A 20578-nucleotide genomic window follows, 5' to 3' on the forward strand; every position below is an offset into this window, starting at 1 on the left:
TTGCTCGTTTCCTGCTTTCCCTTATTGTTTTACATCACTGTAGTTTTCCAGTGCATTTTTCACATTGTGAGATATTTTCTATTTTTCCCTCGCATTAGTTGTTTTAGTAAGTAAAAATGTTTCAATAAATGCTGCCTAAATGTTACGAGGTACTTCCAGTAAAGAAGAGGGCGCCAATTTTAAGCCATAGTTGTGTAAAATTACGCTTTATTTTCTGTTTTGTTTTATGGGCTATGCAGAAGCGTTTTGCTCTGGTTTGTCTGTTGTCATAACCACAGAGAGCATTAGCTATTGGTTAAAAGTTTTATTTTGAAGAAGAAAGCATGGAAATCAGAGAAAAGTGGAAGTAAGACACCCATTCCTGTCTCGTCCCAAATGAGCACATTAATATGAAACGGTGATTGAAACTTCTTTCAAAATGTAAACGTTTATAGCCTGATATTTGCTTTCTGACGCAAGTTTGCAAAATGCGATTGGCGGCTCCTCATTCACAGCGATGGATTACCTTTACCGACAAATTAGAAGTCTCCGGCATTGTTTTCTATGCCGTTTGGAATTGAATGGGAGTGAATGAGCCCGAGAACAATGGCAAAACTGAATTAAAAATATCTTTAATTGTGGCATATGCATGTAAAAGCTGTCACAATTAACATTAACGGGATGGAAAATGTAAAAAAAATAGCAAAAATCCATTGGCAGTGACTTTGCCATTGGCCTTTCACTCCTTCCACCATTTGCTATTGCAATAAACTCTGTAAAATTCAGTGTAGAGGCTGGTATAGGCTGACAATCTTCTCGGCAATGGTATGGTGTGTTTACAGTAATCATTATAATGCATTAAAATTAATGTGATATAGATTTATTGGTGTTAATACATAGCACCTTTAGGCTCTTTGAAAGAAGGCTTAAATCTTAATCAGTCTTTCCAGAGCCCACATGATGTTTGAAGTGCAGAAGACATAACCACATGACTAAAGCAGTCAAAGCTATGGACTAAAACACACTGTTTAATTAGTGGTGATTATTTTAATTTCACGTTTTTGCTGCTTTTGACCAACGCTAACCTTTCACCTATGTAGTTTTTCATTAATCAACATTTTCCTTATAGCAAACCTTGCTAATGTGGATCAGTATTTTCATTATAAGACACCCCACAGCCATTATGCACTGTATCTTTGGGTTCCAAATTGAGCTGTAAATTTTGAGAGAATCTGACACCCCTGCCCGGGGGTTACAACAGAATGCTAACGAGGCCACAGCGACATTTCCATCACCATACAGTCAGTTGCACCATATATCAGCTCTACCCGGAACATCTTCCAGCAAAGCATGGAGTCAGTGACAATTCCAGACATAACACTTTTTTAGTATCCTTCCCATACCCATGGTATAATGAATGAGGCCATTTAAACAGGATTTACGATACCTTTAAAACGTGATTGCTTAGAATTTGAGAATTATTCATAAGACTAAAGCATCATTTGTCATACAGGAAGTGCTGTTTTGGTGTAAATAAATGGTTTCTTTGTAGTTTTTCAAATGAACTCCTTTTCATCCACTCTTAAAATAAGCCATTTCTATGCATATATGTCCATGCAAAGGCTTTAATTAAAGGAAATGTGGCTCAGGTGACAACTCGCAATCAAGTTTTCTTCATAATGCATTGCACTACTACAGAGCTGAAGTAATGGAAATGGATGCAAATGATTAAGAATACATACACGTATTGTATTACACTGCAACTTTTGTTGAGACAAAGAGTATGCTGTTTACTGGCAAGGCTCTGGTTCCAGAGTGTTTAGGGATATATAATACATTTTAGATTTTAGAAATTTGCTAAAAAGGTAACAGTTGTGGAACCTTTTCTCTTATTGAACAGTAAATTAGTCAGAATTTCAACTACCGCCTTGTTAAGGAATCAGATTACCCCCCCTTGAGTTACATTTCCTTATTTCCACCATGAGAGAGGAAAATGCATCCCAGCCTTGTTACAAAGATTATTTGTGTTCACTTCCTGAGGCAGTGTGACCATGCTTTGTGTGCGATGCCCAGATCATCTCTCAATTACACAAGGATCCTGAGGCAGAGGGTGGGGACCCAAGTGAAGGACCAGTTATGTCCCTTTAACACACACACACACACACACACACACACACTGCTATAGCTCCGAGGCATGGCTTACCATAGCCACGGCCAAGAATGAGGCCTCTCAGGATAGATTTACACACAAATAAAACCAGTCTTATCTTGGCCCACATGTGAACGAGAACTGATTACACGGTCTACATTTCAATGCTCAGATTAAACAGAGTCCATTTCCTATGCCCTATTTAAACCAATTCCAAACTGCAAACAAGAATGAAACCAAATCTGATATTATTACAGTGAGTCCTCAAGTTAGTTGAAGTGTCCACTAAGAAATTGCTCTGAAACACTTAGTGCAAACTGCGCAGTATTGAATGTCTTTACAAAAGCCTTCGGAAATTTTAAAAGTTTTAACATAGATTTTCAATATTTTAACATTAGTAGCATTAACCTTTAATTAACTAACTAATTGATTGACTAATTAATTAACCATTACCCTTTTGAAAATGCAAGCAAATACTTCTTTTTTTTTTTAATGATTTTTTATTATGATTTTGGAACTTTATGTAATATGTTACAATGCAAATTAATTACATTGAAGCACTTTTTATTAAAAATGTTCAAGATAAATGTTTATGCCTTGATGCCATCATTCTTCTGTATATAACCTTTATGTTGGTAAACATTTTGAACCACAGATAGCACAGAAGGCCACTGACAAACTGAAATATCCCCTGACACATTGGCCAGTGGCCAGATTTTCTAGACAATATGTAGAGATATATCTTTTCATTTCAGAGTAGTGCACTTATAACAGGCCAACATTAGAGTGATCAGAACAGCATGTTGAGATCTAGTTTGATGATAATATTTAGGGCTGGAAACACTATCCATATGGTTTTATGGTGCTTCTACTTGCCATGTATCTTAAAATGTTTAATATCTGTTTAAAATGGATATCAGTAAGGGATGAAAAAGAAAAGATTACAAAATGATTTCCATTTGCCTGGCCTGTTGCCTAGTAAACCCTGAATGTTACATAAACGTCATGTATTTGAGATGGTATTTAAATGAATACAGTCTTTCAAATTTGCCTGCATGCTGTGCTCTCCTCTCTTGGTTTAGATGTCTCATTCCTTGAGCACTCTGCTAAGAAGGGTAGAAAATGCGAATTACAACTAAGCTACTTAACCACAATGAATTAAGGCCTAACATTTGAAAATTTGATACTGAAATTACTGTCATTATGGTGCATTATGTCTCAGCATAATGACTGCTTTGGTACTGTTTGAAGACAATGGCAGACTTTGGGGGAAAAAGCATAGAGGTAAAGTTGATTTTGTGGCTGTTGATGATATGTGAACTTCAAACCTTGATTTCTGCGGCCATCATTTCTTACCCTTTCACATATCTTCTTTCATTAGTAATCTAAATACTAATGTCTCCACAAATTATTCTCTTTTCCTGGACTAAGAGTGAGCCATACACGCAGTGATCAGCTTCTCAGTCAGCAAAGTTGCTCTTCTTTAGGCTTGCTGTTACTTGCTTTTTCCATGTGGTTTAACCGAGAACAAATGAGCTGATGAGAAATGAAACACTAAACAGACCTGTATGGGGTGTTTCAATCACCATTTATCACTAATTGTTGGATTTGATGGGTTTTGTGATCATAACAAGAAACATTTTGACAGCATATGCAATGTTTAACAAATCTGGGAATGAATGTGTATGTTTCCACCATGTAATGATATATGCAAAGCTTTCTACGTCTGGCCTCTGGTATGTTTTTGTTGATTCTACAAAGTTTGCACCAAAAGGCTGGGGTGTTGACAAAGAGATGAACTGCAGGCCAAGAAGGAGGAGCACGCAGCAAATGTGAGCACATTTTACTCACAGCTGTATCATCAAACTACCAAAACATGGAAAAGGAGGTGGGAGAACTATCCCAGGCCCCATCTTTTTAGGATGTTTCCAAGGTTGCAAACAGTATGGTGACCAACTGGAGCTGTTATTAATTCTCCATCAGTTTCAGTTTGGATGCCTGAAAGCCAATTAAAGGAGAACTTAATTGAATCAGCCTCAGGACCCTCCCGAACAGGAACTCAAATGAATTCTGCTAGGGGACGGTTGGCAGGAAAAGGGGGGAGGGCATCGAGGTTAAATAAAAAGAGTGAAATTACCAGAGTCTAAGTCTTGGTTGAGAATAATGACTATAGACTGACCCTGCTATTGATGTAAATTAAATCTTGTTTGCGACCTTATCCAACCAAACCAGCTGTCATGGTTTTTGTTATTTGTCTGGTAACCTTGTGACTCTATTCATAAACTGACAGAGGCCTGAGCCAAAATTTCTGCACAGAATTTGCACCAAATAGAAAACCTACATTTATAATTGTGGAAACCACAAGCATTTGTAGCGAGGAGAAACATGTGGGTCTATTTTAATAAAATGGCTGGCGTTTTAAGAAATGAATTATCATGCTACATTTATCACAGGGATTAAAATAAATAAATATATAAATGGTCATATGCATGCATGTCTGTCTTGGAGGGATATGCGGAGCAAACAAACACATTTCTAACTAAAGTGTGTTCAATGTTGCATTGGAGTGGCCCAAAATTTTTCCAAATTCCACAGCTAAGCAATGACTACACCACACACACACACACACACACACACACACATGCATACATGCTTGTGTCACCTCAAGGCCAAGTCCCATTGTCCTGGGAAAGCCATGAGGAGGCATTCCTTTCATGTGTCATCTCCTGTCATAGCACTGTCCTGACAGAGGCTTAGTGACATATGAGAGGCCTAGGCAGAATGTCCTGCTTTTAGTCAAATGAAGAGTCTGGCAGCTGCTGCATTCATCAAAATCAAAGGATAAGCTGCTTTCCATGTAAAATCAAGTGATGATTAACATTTTTTATGTCAAAGAGGGGGATGGGGGTGTAAACGTTAGCACCTTTAAGGAGACACTTGAGAGACATGGGGCGGGGAAGGTTCTGAAATGGTGCAGAATTGTGTCAGAAGATTTTAAGTTGGATGAATGCACGGTATAAACTGAGCTCTCAAGTTAGAGCGTTTTCTCTGTCTGGACTGACTTTCATATTGTGACTATAATTGTCCACTGCATTCTAAAAACAGATACTTTCAGTTAAAATCTCTTTGAGTATCTTGAAAGACAATTATCGTTTTGAAACCAAGAAATGTAGGTCAGAGTGCAGGTACACTAAATGTAACTTAAAACACCATTCAAAGCCGCGCTTAATACATTTAATTTTGTTGTATGCAATGGAGTGTTTCGAAAATGCATTTCAGTTTTTGGATTGACCTAAAAGACAAACATGAACACAAGTGCTGATTTTGCTGTCCTCCATACAATGAAATGATTAATTTACAATTGCAATCAAATAAACATATCTGCTAAAATAAAACATATCTTCTATGGATGTGTTTATGGACTATGTGTATTTCATGTATATTCAATGTATGTATCTATATCTAAATATGTTTAGTTATGACTGTATACCACAATCATGATGATGTGCCCAGGTTTGACATTTGTCTAGGAAAGTGGGTTTGAATGTGACTTATGCTATACTGTCACACACCTCTCTCCTGTCTTTTCTGTTGAAGCAAACTTGTTCAATTGTGAGACATTACATCAGGCCCCAAAAGTACCTCAGTGCACCAGTACCGGGTCTCAAAACACTTGGCAAGGATTTTGGCACATGCTCCATTGTCTGTAAACACCAGCAATGACAGTACTTTGACTCATTTGGTGCTTTGACTCAGTTGCCACCAAATTGTGGGTTTCAAGATGCTTTTCAAGCTGCAGTGGACTTGAAATCATGCATGGCTAGACACTGACTCTTTATGTTGAACCCCCTTCAAGGGTTTGGCTACAAGCGTGGGTTATCTGGGAAACACGGATATCTGTTTGTTACTTTTCCCTCAGCAGAGCTGACAGAAACAGCAAGAAACATGCAGCATTTTAATGGATACCAATGATAGCGTAGCAGCAAAACACATTGTTTATGCTGGCAAATTTGTGTTTTTTTACTACAGCAACAAAAAAAGAAGCAGTGGACACCTTAACATGCATAGTTTCAAGTAATTATAGAAAGGGTTCAAGATGAAACAATGATGAAACTTAAAAAGTTATTAGTCTTCACATACAGGCACAGGATCTTTTTTTGTGTAGTGTAATTGTATTTGGAAATTCCCTCAGTGAACATGCATTTAATCTCCACTATGTGATTATTTTGCTATTTTAAAATCTAATGAAATTACCATGTGTTAGTTTCATGGCACTATCATATAGTCTCATGGCCTCTGAGAATACTCAATTCTTATTGGCTGCAGGGAGTCCATTATTCATTGGGAACACACAGTATAACCAGACACCTCAGACACAACTGTGCCATAATCATTTTTAAGTAGCGCACAAGTGAGATTTGAGCGTTCCATTTCAGTCATACACTGGATTATGATCAGTGGCCTTAATACATGGGTTTTCAAGTTGCCTTAAAAGTCGACATAGAAACAGTTTGAAAATGACATTGTTCACCCCTGATATTACAATGTAACAATGAGAGCATGCACCCTCCACTCTTGTATCAAGACACTCACATCAGCAGGCCTGTCATATTCCTCCTGGCAGTCACTGAATTCTTGGTAGCTGAATTCCTATTTTTGCTACCATTTATAGCTAGCATGCTAACTAATCAAACTGACAGACTGGCAGCCATGATATTTCTAGTTTTGTGAATTTCCCCAAAAAAGTGTAGCAGTTCACCGTGCTACACTTTCTACAACTAACCAAAAAATAGTGTGCTTCCAACTTCCTAATTTATTGTTGCATGGGCTGCTGTCCTGTCAAAAAAGCTAAAATTAAGTTTATTCCTTGACAACTACAGTAACAGGGAGGTAGTGGTACTCACAGCACATCTAAATGCATAGTGAGGTTTTAACGACAAGCCATAGCCACTCGCACAGAATGATGCTCTGCTCTTTCCTGTCTTTCAGTGAAATTAAAATCCCTGACAGGACAAAAGCAACACATCTCTTAACTATGTGGTATGGTCCTGCTTAAAACATTTTGTGGGTGTTTGAGAGCACTTTTTGGAAAGAGAATACTGTGAAGGTTCAAAAGGGATAAAGGTTCCAAAAGAAACCTTTTTATCATTTCTTTTCTTTCTGAGACTCATAGTAAATTGCTGATTTGCCTCTGATATGTACTTTTTTATTATTTCTGTTTTCTTATACACAGAGTGTATAAGAAAAGCGTTTGTCCTACAGTTATCAGGTGAAGAACATCTTCAGGTACCAAGTATTACTTTTTTTTTTTTTTATTAAGAGTGTATATCAGACACACAGTCTGTCCTCCCAACCTCAGCTCTGTGTCGGACAAGGGCTAATCAGGGCCAAGGAAGGGAGCCGTGAATCTCTTCCTCCTCCACCACTCCCCACCAATGCCTACTCCACTGGACTCCAATCAATGGGAGCAGAGGCCATTAAGGCAGCTCTGGCCCTCCTTTTCTTTATAATTACACCCTCCTGGATTGACCGAGCACCAGCTAGCCCTCTGCTATTTGCAGTAATTAGTCCAGAATGTGAGCTGTCAACATGCAAAAATCGTGCCAGTAGGCCCACAATACCACAACCACCCCCACTGACTACAACAACAAGCACCTAGCCTTGGCCACTGGAATGCATTAACTTTCTCCTCTCTTTTTTCCCTCGGCGACTCATGTCAAATCCAGGTCCCTCAGAACAAAATCTTAATAATTAACTGGCAAATTTTAACATGATTGCATGTGACACACCTACTCTGGTAATTATTGCTTTGAGGCCATGTGCTAATGAAATTAATGCATTCATTGCCCCAACAAATTAGCATAACTCATACAAATGGCCCACATTTGAGACCCCGATGCAAAAAAGGAAAACAACCAACAAAAAAAGCAGCATCAACAAAAATGCTACAAAATTAAATGGCTGGCACATTGAATTGGAGACTGCATGATGAGCATTGCTGGGAGTTTTTCAAAGTCTTAATGGCTAAAGCCTCTTAATTTTAACCAAGGGTGATTGCAGTAATGCATTACAGAGTGATAGCAGCGCAGGACCAAATGATTATCACTAGCATCATTACAGTCATTGCTGATCTACATATACATCTCTCTGTGGACAAATATGAAATGGCTGCGCCACTGCAGACATTAAAATGTTATTATACTGATGCATTAACTGAACAGAGTTCATATCAATATACAGTAGAAGCTTCCCAACAATCATTCTCTAAATGGCACAGCTGCCACTTGCAGCATTCACTAGTCCTGCCACTAACCCCTGTTCATAGCTGTTTGGTCTCTCAGTGGGATGTCTCTCAGACATTTACTGCTCTACATTAATAATTTATGACAATGCCAGTGGTACAATGGACAAAGACAAGTGAACAGTAAATTGGAAGTGCAGCAAAAGTGCAGGAAATGTCCCCTTATAGGTAAAAGAAGAGCAGAGATGGTTGCAACAGCCTCAAAAAATTTGTTTGCCTCCAGCCAAATACTGTCAGGAAAACTGAATAAAATGAAAATGACTTGGATTGAAAGAATATTGAGTTACATTATTACAGTCAGGTGAGAGTCTGCAGGCTAGCATGGCAGCTCATGGAGGAATTTCCATGTTGACATTTAACAAAGCAACTTGTCTTGATATGTCATTTAGGGACATCACTTTGCAGAGGAAATCGGCAGGCCAGAGCTCACAAATGGTATAGATCATATTAGTGCTGATCCAATACAGAACAGCTGTTATTGATACCGTATGATCTTATGAGATAAACACCTGGTTCACCCAAAATATTCCTCTATCCCTACTAGCATCCTACTCCTAGCTGTGAATAAATAGACACATAGGCAAGGCTCTGCTAGACAAAATTATTGTATGTATATGGTAATAGTAATAAAAATACAAAAAATCCCATTCAGTACTGATTTCTCTTTGGTGGCAAACACAAGTAAATATGTTACTAGATGTAGGACAACAACCACTGAAGAGTGCCGATACTGAGCTTTACCCACAAACTAATTGTTTCATTTACCTTTCATTAGTTTGTGTGTGTGTGTGTGTGTGTGTGTGTGTGTGTGTGTGCGTGCGTGCGTGTGCGTGCATGAGGCTTGGTGAGGTTGTTTGTGGGTATGTGTATGTATAGCATGGTTTTATTCGTTTAAATTAACTTAAAATACCAAATTGCCAAATAGGTTGTCACAAGAGTTATTGTGACATTTTCTTACAAAGAATGGATCCCTCCCATCCATACAGACATACAGACAGGGACAGAAAACAAAGATCTGATTTTCAATACAGCTCTGTAGAGCAAACAATGAATAAAACACTCTGTAGCCAGCTTGTGATGCTTTGACCTACTGTGCAAGCATGAATACATACAGCACATCAACAGCATACTTCCTAATCTGAGACGGTTAGTAATGTGCCCACCTTATCTAGCATGCGACCCCATCTGCGATGACACATCAGCTCCACCATTTCATACGAATAAACTCACAAACAGAAGACACAATGTGTTGACAGAAAATTTGCATTGGGAATGTACCACAGGAAAGCGTGATTAATTTCTGCTCATGAAATGAATACAGATTTTGTCATTACATGGCTTGTTTCCTTTGCCAAATATTATAATGTTTCTCCTTTTCCACAGTGAGTGTTCTGGTACAATAATAAGGAATAAAAGACAGCTTAGAGCTCATAACCAACAAGACTGCTGGCAAATCAGCTAAATCAGAGGGAGAAACAAAGACCTGATTGCTCATTAGTATTATGGATCTGCTCTGTTTAAATCTGTTTTGTGAGCTGCAGCCTGTGTTTAATGACTTAAATGGTATTTGTTTAAATGCTCTGTACCTACATCTCACAAAGTAGGATTAAAAGAATGAGACATCATCAAATATTTCACTCAATCCTCGCAATACAAACCCCCACCACACACACAGACACACGCACACACACACACGCTCACTCATAAATACACTTACCTTGGCTTTGCACACCATGCATCGCAACCTATCCTCACCATGTCCCTGTAAGGAAGCAATGTTTTAAAAGACAAACACAAAGACAGTCAGGTTTATTCACTAATTTGGTATAACAATGAGCTATCAAGACAGCAGTTCCAGTATTGAACTTAGTATGACATGCGTGAATGACAAATCACTTGTTTGTGTTTTGATCAATAAACTAATTACGTTTGTTTAGAAAATATGATTGTTGCTAAGAAAGCACTTTTAACCCAAAGGCATGCTGGCTAAGGCACATTAAGTATACATATGCTAATTTACTTACAGTGCTAAAAATTTGTATTGTAATTAGTATTTAGGCATATGTCAATAGTCCAAATCAGAATGTTTGTAAACAAACAGATTGGCTATACTGCCGGGTGGATAACTCGCACCTGTCGGCAGCGGAAATCGTTCGTTTTAAGCAGCGGTAAATACGAGTCAACTAAACAAAACATTAGCGATTATGCCGAAATCGGGTTGTGTTTGGGGCTGTAATGCCAAATATAGCTTGGTACATAATGGATTAGGTTTAGGCTTTTTCCGTTTTAAAGCAACCTAACGGAATCGGTGGATACAGATAATAGTTTACAGGCCGTCTGCATCTACAGAACTGGGGACAGGCTGGCAGCAGCCCCTCATGACCGGGTTTTGCGGCAGGCATTTTCTTACAGGTCAGTAATAAAAATTATAAACGTCGCTGTTGGGTAGCATAACGTGCAAGCTTGCTAGAGTGACAGTAATACAGTCTCTCGGTTTTGCTAGTCTCGTTTGGGTCTAGCACAGCAGTAGCTCCGTTGTGACTGGCACTGCACTGCCAGTCCCAAGGCGTTCCATTAAAAACCGTTCGGGTAAAATCTTTCACTTCATGTAGGTAAGGTTTCCTGACCGAAATTTTGCCAACATGATAAGCTTTCTGAAATCCTTGAGCCCTTTCCTGTTACACGAGTAAAACATATTGTCAAAGTGCCACAAATGTTTTATCCGCACGGTTTTTAATGGAGCGCGGTTCTAGCACAGCACAAGTACCACAACACACGCAGTGGTTTGTGATCTGGCTTTGCTATCATACCATGCTTTACAGTCAAGATGGTTTACAATCGAGTCTGAAAGTAAATAACGAACAGTCCACAGTTTCTACTATAAAGCAAAACACTAAAGAATGACTGGTTTGTGGTTGCTTTGTTAGATCAGCACTTGAATTTGAACTTCTGCTCACTGAATCACACTAACATAGCCTACTTTGTGTCACTGGCTGTCACTGTTTGGCTGTTTGGCTATATAACATAATATAAAATAAAAACAGAAAGTTATCGGTTAATTTGTACAAGACAGTGGCCAAAACAGAACTTTTAAGCATTTCTAAACATTTTGGTTTGTGGACACATGCTTAAATAGGCTATATATTTAGGTTATGTTAGGTTATACACTAACAAATATCAACAGCAACGACATCAGGAACGTCTCGTTTTCGGTGGACAGCCAGAACTACATAATGTCTGTGTATTTCTAATTACAAGAGCTTAAAAAGGGGTCTTACTTTGGTTAAATAACACGAAAAATACTGTAGCGCAGATGCAGCACCACCGACGTTATCCACCCGGAAGTAAGTTCTTTGTTGTTGTGACGTCACGCTGATATGGCCTATAGACATTGTTTTATTGCCTACACTAAATGCAACACTTCACAAAATGTAACACTTCTCTAAATGTAACTTGATAGCATTGCACATGAAATAAAAATAACATATTGGCAATAATCCTCAAGCTGGTGTTAACTAAGTGAAGATGCAAATGGCAAGAAAAGCATTTGTACAAACACAATTGCCAAATCCACTGCTAATATGCATGGCATGTAGGAGCACATTTTGATAGATGTTAATGGAATATAATTATAGAACACTGCTATTAGGCAATGTGATTTTATAAAGAGGACCATTGCCCCTGGCACTGTGGCCTGATTGCTGTGAGTGTTTGGCTAATGAATGTAAAGCAAGTCTGTTTGCAATGATGAGAATTATCAACCCATGAGAGAGAGGGCGGGGGAGCTTAACTCACTATTCAAACCACTCGCAATTAAAGGGAGATATACGCATGCACACTCACAGTCAAGGGTACACACTGACATGAACACACACACAGCTATATAACAGTGTGCACACACACACACACGCATACATATTACAAAGGAACATTTTTATTGTATGTCAACATGTTAAATCATTTGCTGCATTGTAGTTCATTTCTATTTCTCATCCTATGTTTTTCAACTCTGCGTACTTTGGTCAGTGCTTCATTCTCAAGTGTATTATTGAAACAATACTATATTTAGCTAGGTAGTTGTTAGCATTTTCAAAGCTTGTCTGCATCTGGCTTACCACTGTCATCCATTTTCTTTTCTTTTTTTTTTTTGCTCTGACTACTTTGAGGTTTATTTCAAATGGATGGGATTACATATTGTGGAGAGCAATTTTTTTTTTTTTACAGAATATCATTTCCATTAACTTCAATAGAGTGAAACCAGATGGAGTCTGTATAGAAATGAAAAACATATTTATCTGTTGGGATAGTGGAGGGAGAGTGATTGCAATGGCTTAACGTAGGCTTTTGGAAAGTAATGGTATACACTGCTGTCCTTGCTCTGTATTTTCTCAAGCCCCTGATTTAAAAAGCCGTCGGTGGCTAGGCTAGTGAGACACACCAGGCCTAGGCTGGTATGGTACAAGCCATACAGTCCTCCCATGCCCTTGTACTTTGTGCTGTGAGGGGTTTCACCCCTCTAGGAATGCACTCCCTATAATGAGGGTCAGAGGTCAAAGTGCTGCTGCGCCTGGAGGCCGGGATCTCCTAGGCACACTCAGTCACTGACTCTGTCCCTATATTTAAATCCTGCCTCAGGACATGTTTTTCAAAGGGCATCTCTTAACTAGTTCCTGGTTACTAATTAGTTTTGTGCCATGCTATTTGTCTTTGGGAACCTGAATAGGGAGGGGGCACAAATGAGGCAGTCTAAAAAAAGATAGCGTATGGTTCGCCTCAGTGCAGATGATAATCATTATTCTGATAGTCCTCTGCTGCAAACAGCTGAAGTATGTATCAACAGTTGTGGGAATGAATCCCAGTGCTGTTTTGTGTTTGAATTCAGCCCGCCTGCTGTTTTGTAACATCTGTGTGATTCTGTTCTGGGTGAAATTAAATAAGGACATTGAATTTGCCCTTTTTTGTTCAAGCTGCTTTTAGGAGTGGTAACGGTGCATGCTATCACTCCCAGCTGGCTGGCTCTCACAAGTCAAATCGTTATTGGATTACATTTTCTGGCTTCATAAAATGCGGTTAAGAGGCACTTTAGACATACGTGCATGACCTGCTTTCTAGAGATGGCTATCAGAGCAAAAGTGACAGGTCAATTGCTGATTTCTGTTCCGTAAAAGGGAAAGGGGCTCCCTACCCTCAGCACTCTAAAAGGTCGTGCGCTCTCTCTTTCACACACACACACACACACACACACACACACAAAACTAAAGTAGTCTTGTAGCATACATCAGCAAACACTCTCAGCAAAGAGGGGAGTCTGTGTGTGTGCGCGCATGCACGCTTATATGAGCTTATGCATGTGTGTCTGTATATAATTGTATAGTGGGAAGACACACACTTAATGGAAGTGGCTCTTCACTCTGACAGCTGGGTGGTGCAGATGAAAGGTCTCCTGTAGCATGCTGTCTACCACTTGTGGAATATTCAAAGAGACTCAAGGCTCACAAGAGTGGATGTCGCTAAAGGAAACGTTTAAACAGCAGACAAATATTTTGTCTTTACATAAGTGATTCAGTATGCCTATATGTGACAGCACTGATACATAGATAATGTATAGCGATGCAGGTTCTGACACAGAGCTAGATCTAGGTATTCTTCTGTTTCTTCTTCGTATTGTTATTATTATCTACTGGGACATATCGTGAATTTCCCAGTAGGATATAAGGCAAACCCTATGAATAATTTTCATCAGTTATTATAACTATGATTACCTAATTCTTGGTCACCACACATTTATTGCTATCCAAGACCTTTACTTTTGAAACAGAAACATGTAGGCTAACATAAAAAAATATTGTAAACAATAATTTGTTCTTAATTGGAGAAAGGTTAGGTAAATAGAAATATTGAAAGCCTCACTGGCAAAGTTTGCAACTGAGAAATAAAATGACAGTTGATGACAAAACTAATTTTAGCACACATTTATTGCTATTCGAGACTTTAGAGGATACTTAATGAATGTTTATGTAAACTGAAATTGAGGCACAAACTACTTTTTGCTGTTGCTTTCCCTGTGTGTGTCGCTCTACTTTGACCCTCTACTCAGAAAAAGATGCGCTTCTTCCCATCAAACAGTCAAACGGCACAGTGTTCAGGCGCTTCAGTTCCTCGCCCATATAATGGGTGTGTGTATTTTCACCACCACGGACGGCGCATAGCCTCGGTTACACGCGTAGAAGTGGCTAAAAACAACTCTAACTCTTGAGAAATCCCCCACAGGAGCGGCACTAAAATCTTGGAGTGACGGGCCTCCACTGCTGAATGAATGTAGTGTAAACACTGTTATGTTACAAAAACGTGTTAGCATTGCTATCAACCCTCATTGAAACCAATGGGTATTGCGATTTGCAAGGTAGCTCATTAGCCTGAGGCTAATGGTACCTATTTGCCTCAATGAGAAATGCTAACAATGCTAGCAAAGCATCAATTATTTGTGGTGTCAAGTCAGAGACATTTTTCCCTCATGTTATGACAAATGGCTGATGAAAAAAAAGCCTACTAGACTGAAATTCAAAATATCTAGGTATCACCAAGATAGTGCTTCTTACCTTCTGGATCCATGTGGATAGACACACGTGATGGGCAAGTAGATTCTTGCAGTCACAGAAATTCCTCAGTGGGTCACTGGCTACAAGTTCAACATCTCTGCAAATAAAGCACTCTGATACCTCTGCAGAAGAAAGGAGAGAGAGGTTACGAGCTTCCAGAATGTTTACATTTCTTTGAGGCGAAGCAATTGTTGCCTCATAGTGTCTGATTGTACTGATTTCACATTGCATCAATGCAAAATTCAATTCCAGATCAACCTAAGAACCTAAGTTCATTGTTAATATGAATCAGCATTTATTACAGTTGTTCATGATCGTGATCATACGTACATTGTAGCATTTTCTTTAGAGACAGAGTTTTATCTTCCTATTTATGATGCATTTGGGATTTGTGCACTTTGACCACATACAGCTCTCCTAAAGCATCAGAACTTCTTTACTTTACAAAGTGAATCTTGGGATTTAAAGGAATTGTACCAGATTGACAGATGACCTGTCAAGAGAGAAATAAACATAACATCATAGGGATGAGAGTGACAAGGACAACTAAAATGCAGTTTCCTCCTTGAGAATTGTGTCTTTCACTAGTAGAACCTGATTCATTATTTAGCGTGATTTCTGCTTTATTAGATTATGCATTAACCGTGTGCTGTGCAATTTTTTGATTAATGCACAAAACAATAAGTGGGTGTAAATCTTGGAACTTGTCCCTTGCTCAGACTGGTGATTACCATGTCAATTTGTCATTTTGTCACTTCAAACTGACAGGATCAGTTTTTGTCTAATCATTAAATTCACTTACATGAGTTGCTGCTGGAGAAGCAGAATGATATTTCCTAGAGATACCATAACCGGAAAAATTTTACCTGCCTCCAAAAATATTGTTTAAGGCAATAGGTGCTTTGTAATGAACAATTAAAGCTGCAGAAGACAATTTCGCACATTGGCGGCCCCAAATGGCAGTGAGATATGTCTGTCTGAATTTTTGGTACCACATATCATATGACGTGACAATGGCAAACTGTATACTCCTCGGGACTAAATTTCTTCTTCTTAGTGACTGATGGGGGTGGAGGTGATGAAAAAATCTTTTGGCAGCAGGTTCAGCCATTGTTTGTGAGCCCAGCTTTCTCTCAACGGAGCACTCACTCTCCGTTGTTTAGGATTAAGTTTTGTATTTCACACTTAAGTTATGATTCATTACTTCCCGTGTGAGAAGAAGAGTTCCCACTAGTGACCACACCAGACATCAGAATAATAATAGTTTGGGCTAATAGGGTGAATGGGATGGTTACACAGCGCTCTTCTCTGTTGCAACCCCAATTCATGATTTTGGCTGACAAGACGGGTGTATTTTTACAAATTGTGCCTAGTGCAGCTTTAATAAACCATACCACACATCTCATTGCTTTCATGGCCATGAAATAACATTTTGGCATTTCTCTATTTTGAAACACTGTTTTAAAAGACAGATCAAATTAGCCTGTCTCTTATATGAAATCAAATCAAGCCAAGTGCACAATAGGCCTACATCGAAAAGGCCTTATGGCCTTATGTTGAATTTTTCTTGATAGGCTAGAGGCAATGTATAAAACACATCTAATCTAACTGAATGAATAGACAATAGTCATAAAATAAATTAATATGTGCTACTAACCATACTGCAATCACAAATGTGCAAATGTGACAAATCTGTTTTATGAAGCCTACAATCTAAGCTTTTTCTTCCAGGCAGTGGCAAAATGCTTAATTACATCTTTTTAATTACAAGTTCTTAAAATCAAAGGCAAGCAAGCAAAAAATGTGTATCTGAAAACAATGTTGTTTTCCCAAAATGCAAACCAAATGACCACCAAATGACCAACCAGGACCACTTTGTGGACGTCCCCACCCCCCACCCGATGTCATCGACCACCGGAGATGTTTGATTGGTCGTTGTGACGATGTGTAAATGTTGGACATCAAACAAGCCTAATGACATCCTTTCTGGACCTGGCAGTTACCAACAGCAAGGCATTACAAGTATATTCTATATTCACACCCTCCATTCAACTTGTTCAACAATGGATAGTTTTCAACCAGCATATAATTCAAAGATAGCACTCTTTTCTTTAATTGAAATTTGCATTCTGAATAATTTCTAAATATTAGCTCATGACATCTAAGATCTGAAAAAGAAGAAAACAAGGGGTAGGAGTTATAAAGAAATTGTAAAACATTGATTGCTTGCTACCCTCACAACTTACAACTGCTTCGAGCCCAATGTTGAATTGATGCCTAACATCTTGTAGTAAAATGATCCATCCCTATTCAATTAGGAATGGGTATAAAAGGTGAACAGTGGGATCCATCATGTGCTAGCTGGCAGACATCTGGTCTTGGCCCAAGGCTGGTGTTACCTACAAGATCCATTCACAGTTTTATGCTTCTTTGTGCTGCAACCAGCATCTTTGATTTAACAACAAACGCAGCCCATATCTTCTTCAGTGATTATACCCAAACAGGGGGCTTTGAAGCAAAATATTGGACAGTAGCTGGAAGCCAGCTTGCCTGGTTTCATCCCATAAAAATACTGGAAGACAGCAGTGAGGGCTAGCTGTCATCTGTGTGCTTGTCTGAATTGGGGATAAACTGCTGCTTCAGAAACTCCTGTCTCTTTTGGGCCTCTCATTGAACTGGATTGCTTCAGGTGGATATCTATCTTCAGATGCAAAATCCTTTAATCAAAGGGTGGGCTTTTAATGTAACCCGTCAGAATCTGTGTAAGCAGATTTTATTACTGACCAGGCATATATCTCAACTTGCATTAATATCTCTGAGACAAGCTATGAAATGGGGAAACTAGAGCAACTTTTTCTAACACTCATCTTGGTTAAGTCAGTAATCTGGCATTTTTAGATAAATGTGTGGTGTCTGGCTGGTGCTTGCCTTACCTCCCTGTTACTGACACCAGCCACCTGGCCATGTGCAAAGTCTGTGTTAATGGAAATCACTCTGGTGAGACACTTTCCAAATCCCACTGTGTGTCCAAATTCATAGATTTGCTCTGTCTCTCTGTGTATCTTCCTCTTTGTCTGCCTGTCTGACACTATATCTGGTTTAGCTGGTTTCCAGTCATAGTCAAAATAACTTTTCAATCTATCTGTAGAAAAGAGTTTGCAGAAAATAATGGAGCCGTGCGGAGACATACCTATAGAATTTGACACCATGGTTAACAGACAGTCTGCGTGTGTCTACAGTCTGACCAAAAATATTTCCAAAGTTACTACGATGGCAAGTTCACCAATTATATCCACAAGTCCTTTTTAACATTTCATTCCTCGGAATCTGTACTGCTTTTACGATCATTATGGCAAGCCCCGAGGCACTTCTGTGACTAAATAGCAGATACACTGCTGCTGAGAAAATAACCAGAAAACAACATTACAACATTGAGATGTAAACATGCAGCATGTCAATCGTAGCCAAGCTGACACGTCTGCATGATCTGTGACTCCCATAATTAACTGTCAGCAGTGTCAGTGTTCAACAACATTTCAGATGAAGGTGAGTACTAGACTAACTGGCTGAAGTCACTCTCTCCACACAGTTTACAGCTAACAAAACTTCCTCTGGATATCGGCTCCAGGCCTCTGTCTTTTCCACACTGGGTGATGATTTACTAAAACAAAGTTTGTCAGTTGTAGGCACTGATCTTCTATCATAGAGGAGAATGTACCAATGTGAACTCTGTCAAGGGCTCTGTTTATACTACTTGACTGTCTGAAAATAGCTTTAGTGTTTTAGTGGCGGGTGTCTGTCACTGATGTTTTTAATTCACTGTTGCATAGTATCATGCACATGAATAATATTATGAAAAATTCAGATAAAAGGATACAGGCACAGGTAGCTGCAATCTCATTTGATTGTGCAGTGTTTCAATCGTGCCAAACATTTACCCATTAAAGCTTATGAACTGCTGATTTATTGCCTATCTGCGTCTGTCAGACAAAAGAAAAACAGTAGCAGCCACACTGAGCAACGTTATTTGAACAATATGTTGATGCGTTTGAAACACTATACAGTACACTATACAGTAAACGAATGGGGAAAATGCCAGATTGAGATAATTTAATTGTCCGTTACATTGCTAACGACCTCATTAACAAAAGAATGATGGGAAATCAGCATGGTCTGGGAGAGGAATTGCCTGTGTGACAGCCATCTGGCTACAATGGGGGGTGGGGTTGAGTGGGGGTTGGGGGACTGGTAAGCTAACACCACGGCCATCAGAAGTTTCAAGCACAGGCCGAGAGCACCTCTAGATGGAAGTGCGCATTACTGTGAGTTACTGACTGAGATGAATTCACTGTATCCCTGACTTTATATATTTGAATTTTTTTATTTTTACTATGATGTGGTCAAAGTAAAATCTCATTAAATGAGATTATACAGTACACTGAACATACAAAATATTGAGTTGCAGCCCCTTTTGCACAACCCACATCTCAATTGTCTCAAATCCTTCTCTAACTCATCTGCTTCTCTTTATCTACATCTCCTCCTTTGTGATTGGTATAGATTTAATAAGGGAAATCAATAAGGTATAATGCCTTTTACTTGGATTCACCTCATCAGTGTGCTTCATGAAGAAGCGTAAGTGTCCCTAATATTTTTTACACTCAGTGTAGTTACACATTCTCGATGTCACACATTTAAAGTTTATGCAGGCAGACAGATAAAGCTCATGCCCAGTTTGATCCTCTGTGAGGTTGGACCTGCTGTACAGTATGGAGCTCGTCTCAGTTTGGTAACATTTGGTGGCATTGGAAGACAGGTTTTGAAAACAACAGTGATAGGGCTTCTGCAGAGTTTATGTATGAACAGATCCATTTAACCAAGTCTAAAGTGTAATCTATTTTCCTCATGAAATGGCAAGTAACAACTAATAGCACAGTAGGACACAGTACATACCTGTGAATATAACTTTGCGTGAGTCTGTTGAGATGTTTTTGGACAGTGCATCATATTCGTTGCCCATAATTTCACTTTCTTTATGTGGCTCAGAGACGACTTCTTCCATCCACTTCTGAGTTGTTCCAGATACCAGCAGTTTCCTGCACTTCCTTTTTACATTCCTCTATTTTCTTGCTGGAGTTATATGAACATTTAGAGACAAATGAACATGTCAAAACAGAGACTTACAAGATTTGTACTTCCTGCAACTCCTCTCACTGTCAGCTGATCGCTCTGTGTTTTTGTTTTTGAGGAAGTTGTAAAAGCAGGCAGCCAATCACAGCTCTACTTTCGAGCCTGTCACGACAGGAAAACAAATGAAGAAAAAAAGCTGAACACTCGGAGTCAACACTCTGCAGTGTCTGTGAGGACTGGCTTACAACAGATATTATGGGTAGGCAAGTGATGATAGCAAAATGTCAGTAATATACTGTAAACTCTGTTCAATTTCAGCCAAATACATAACTTTATTGAAGAGAAAACGAAACTAAGAAATACGCTTATGTTAGAAGAAAAAAAAGTTTAGAAGGAGAAGGTGGCCAACTTTCACAATGA

The 20578-nt window shown here is 38.9% G+C and overlaps 1 protein-coding gene across 1 annotated transcript in view; it reads right to left on the bottom strand.

Annotated features, from left to right (window-relative positions):
• The window catches only part of LOC139932449 (uncharacterized), a 71430-nt gene extending 51216 nt beyond the window's left edge, over window positions 1-20214 (bottom strand). Inside the window, exons 1-3 of the mRNA XM_071926238.2 lie at window positions 19982-20214; window positions 15029-15150; window positions 10147-10191 (exon numbers count right to left, since the gene is read on the bottom strand). Coding sequence (XP_071782339.2) covers window positions 10147-10191; window positions 15029-15150; window positions 19982-20090 — 276 coding nt within the window. The 5' untranslated portion in view covers window positions 20091-20214. The remainder of the gene's footprint in view (window positions 1-10146; window positions 10192-15028; window positions 15151-19981) is intronic.
• Between the last annotated feature and the right edge of the window lie 364 nt (window positions 20215-20578).

The sequence above is a fragment of the Centroberyx gerrardi genome, chromosome 9 (assembly GCF_048128805.1).
Source record: "Centroberyx gerrardi isolate f3 chromosome 9, fCenGer3.hap1.cur.20231027, whole genome shotgun sequence".
NCBI classification, from domain to species: domain Eukaryota; kingdom Metazoa; phylum Chordata; class Actinopteri; order Beryciformes; family Berycidae; genus Centroberyx; species Centroberyx gerrardi.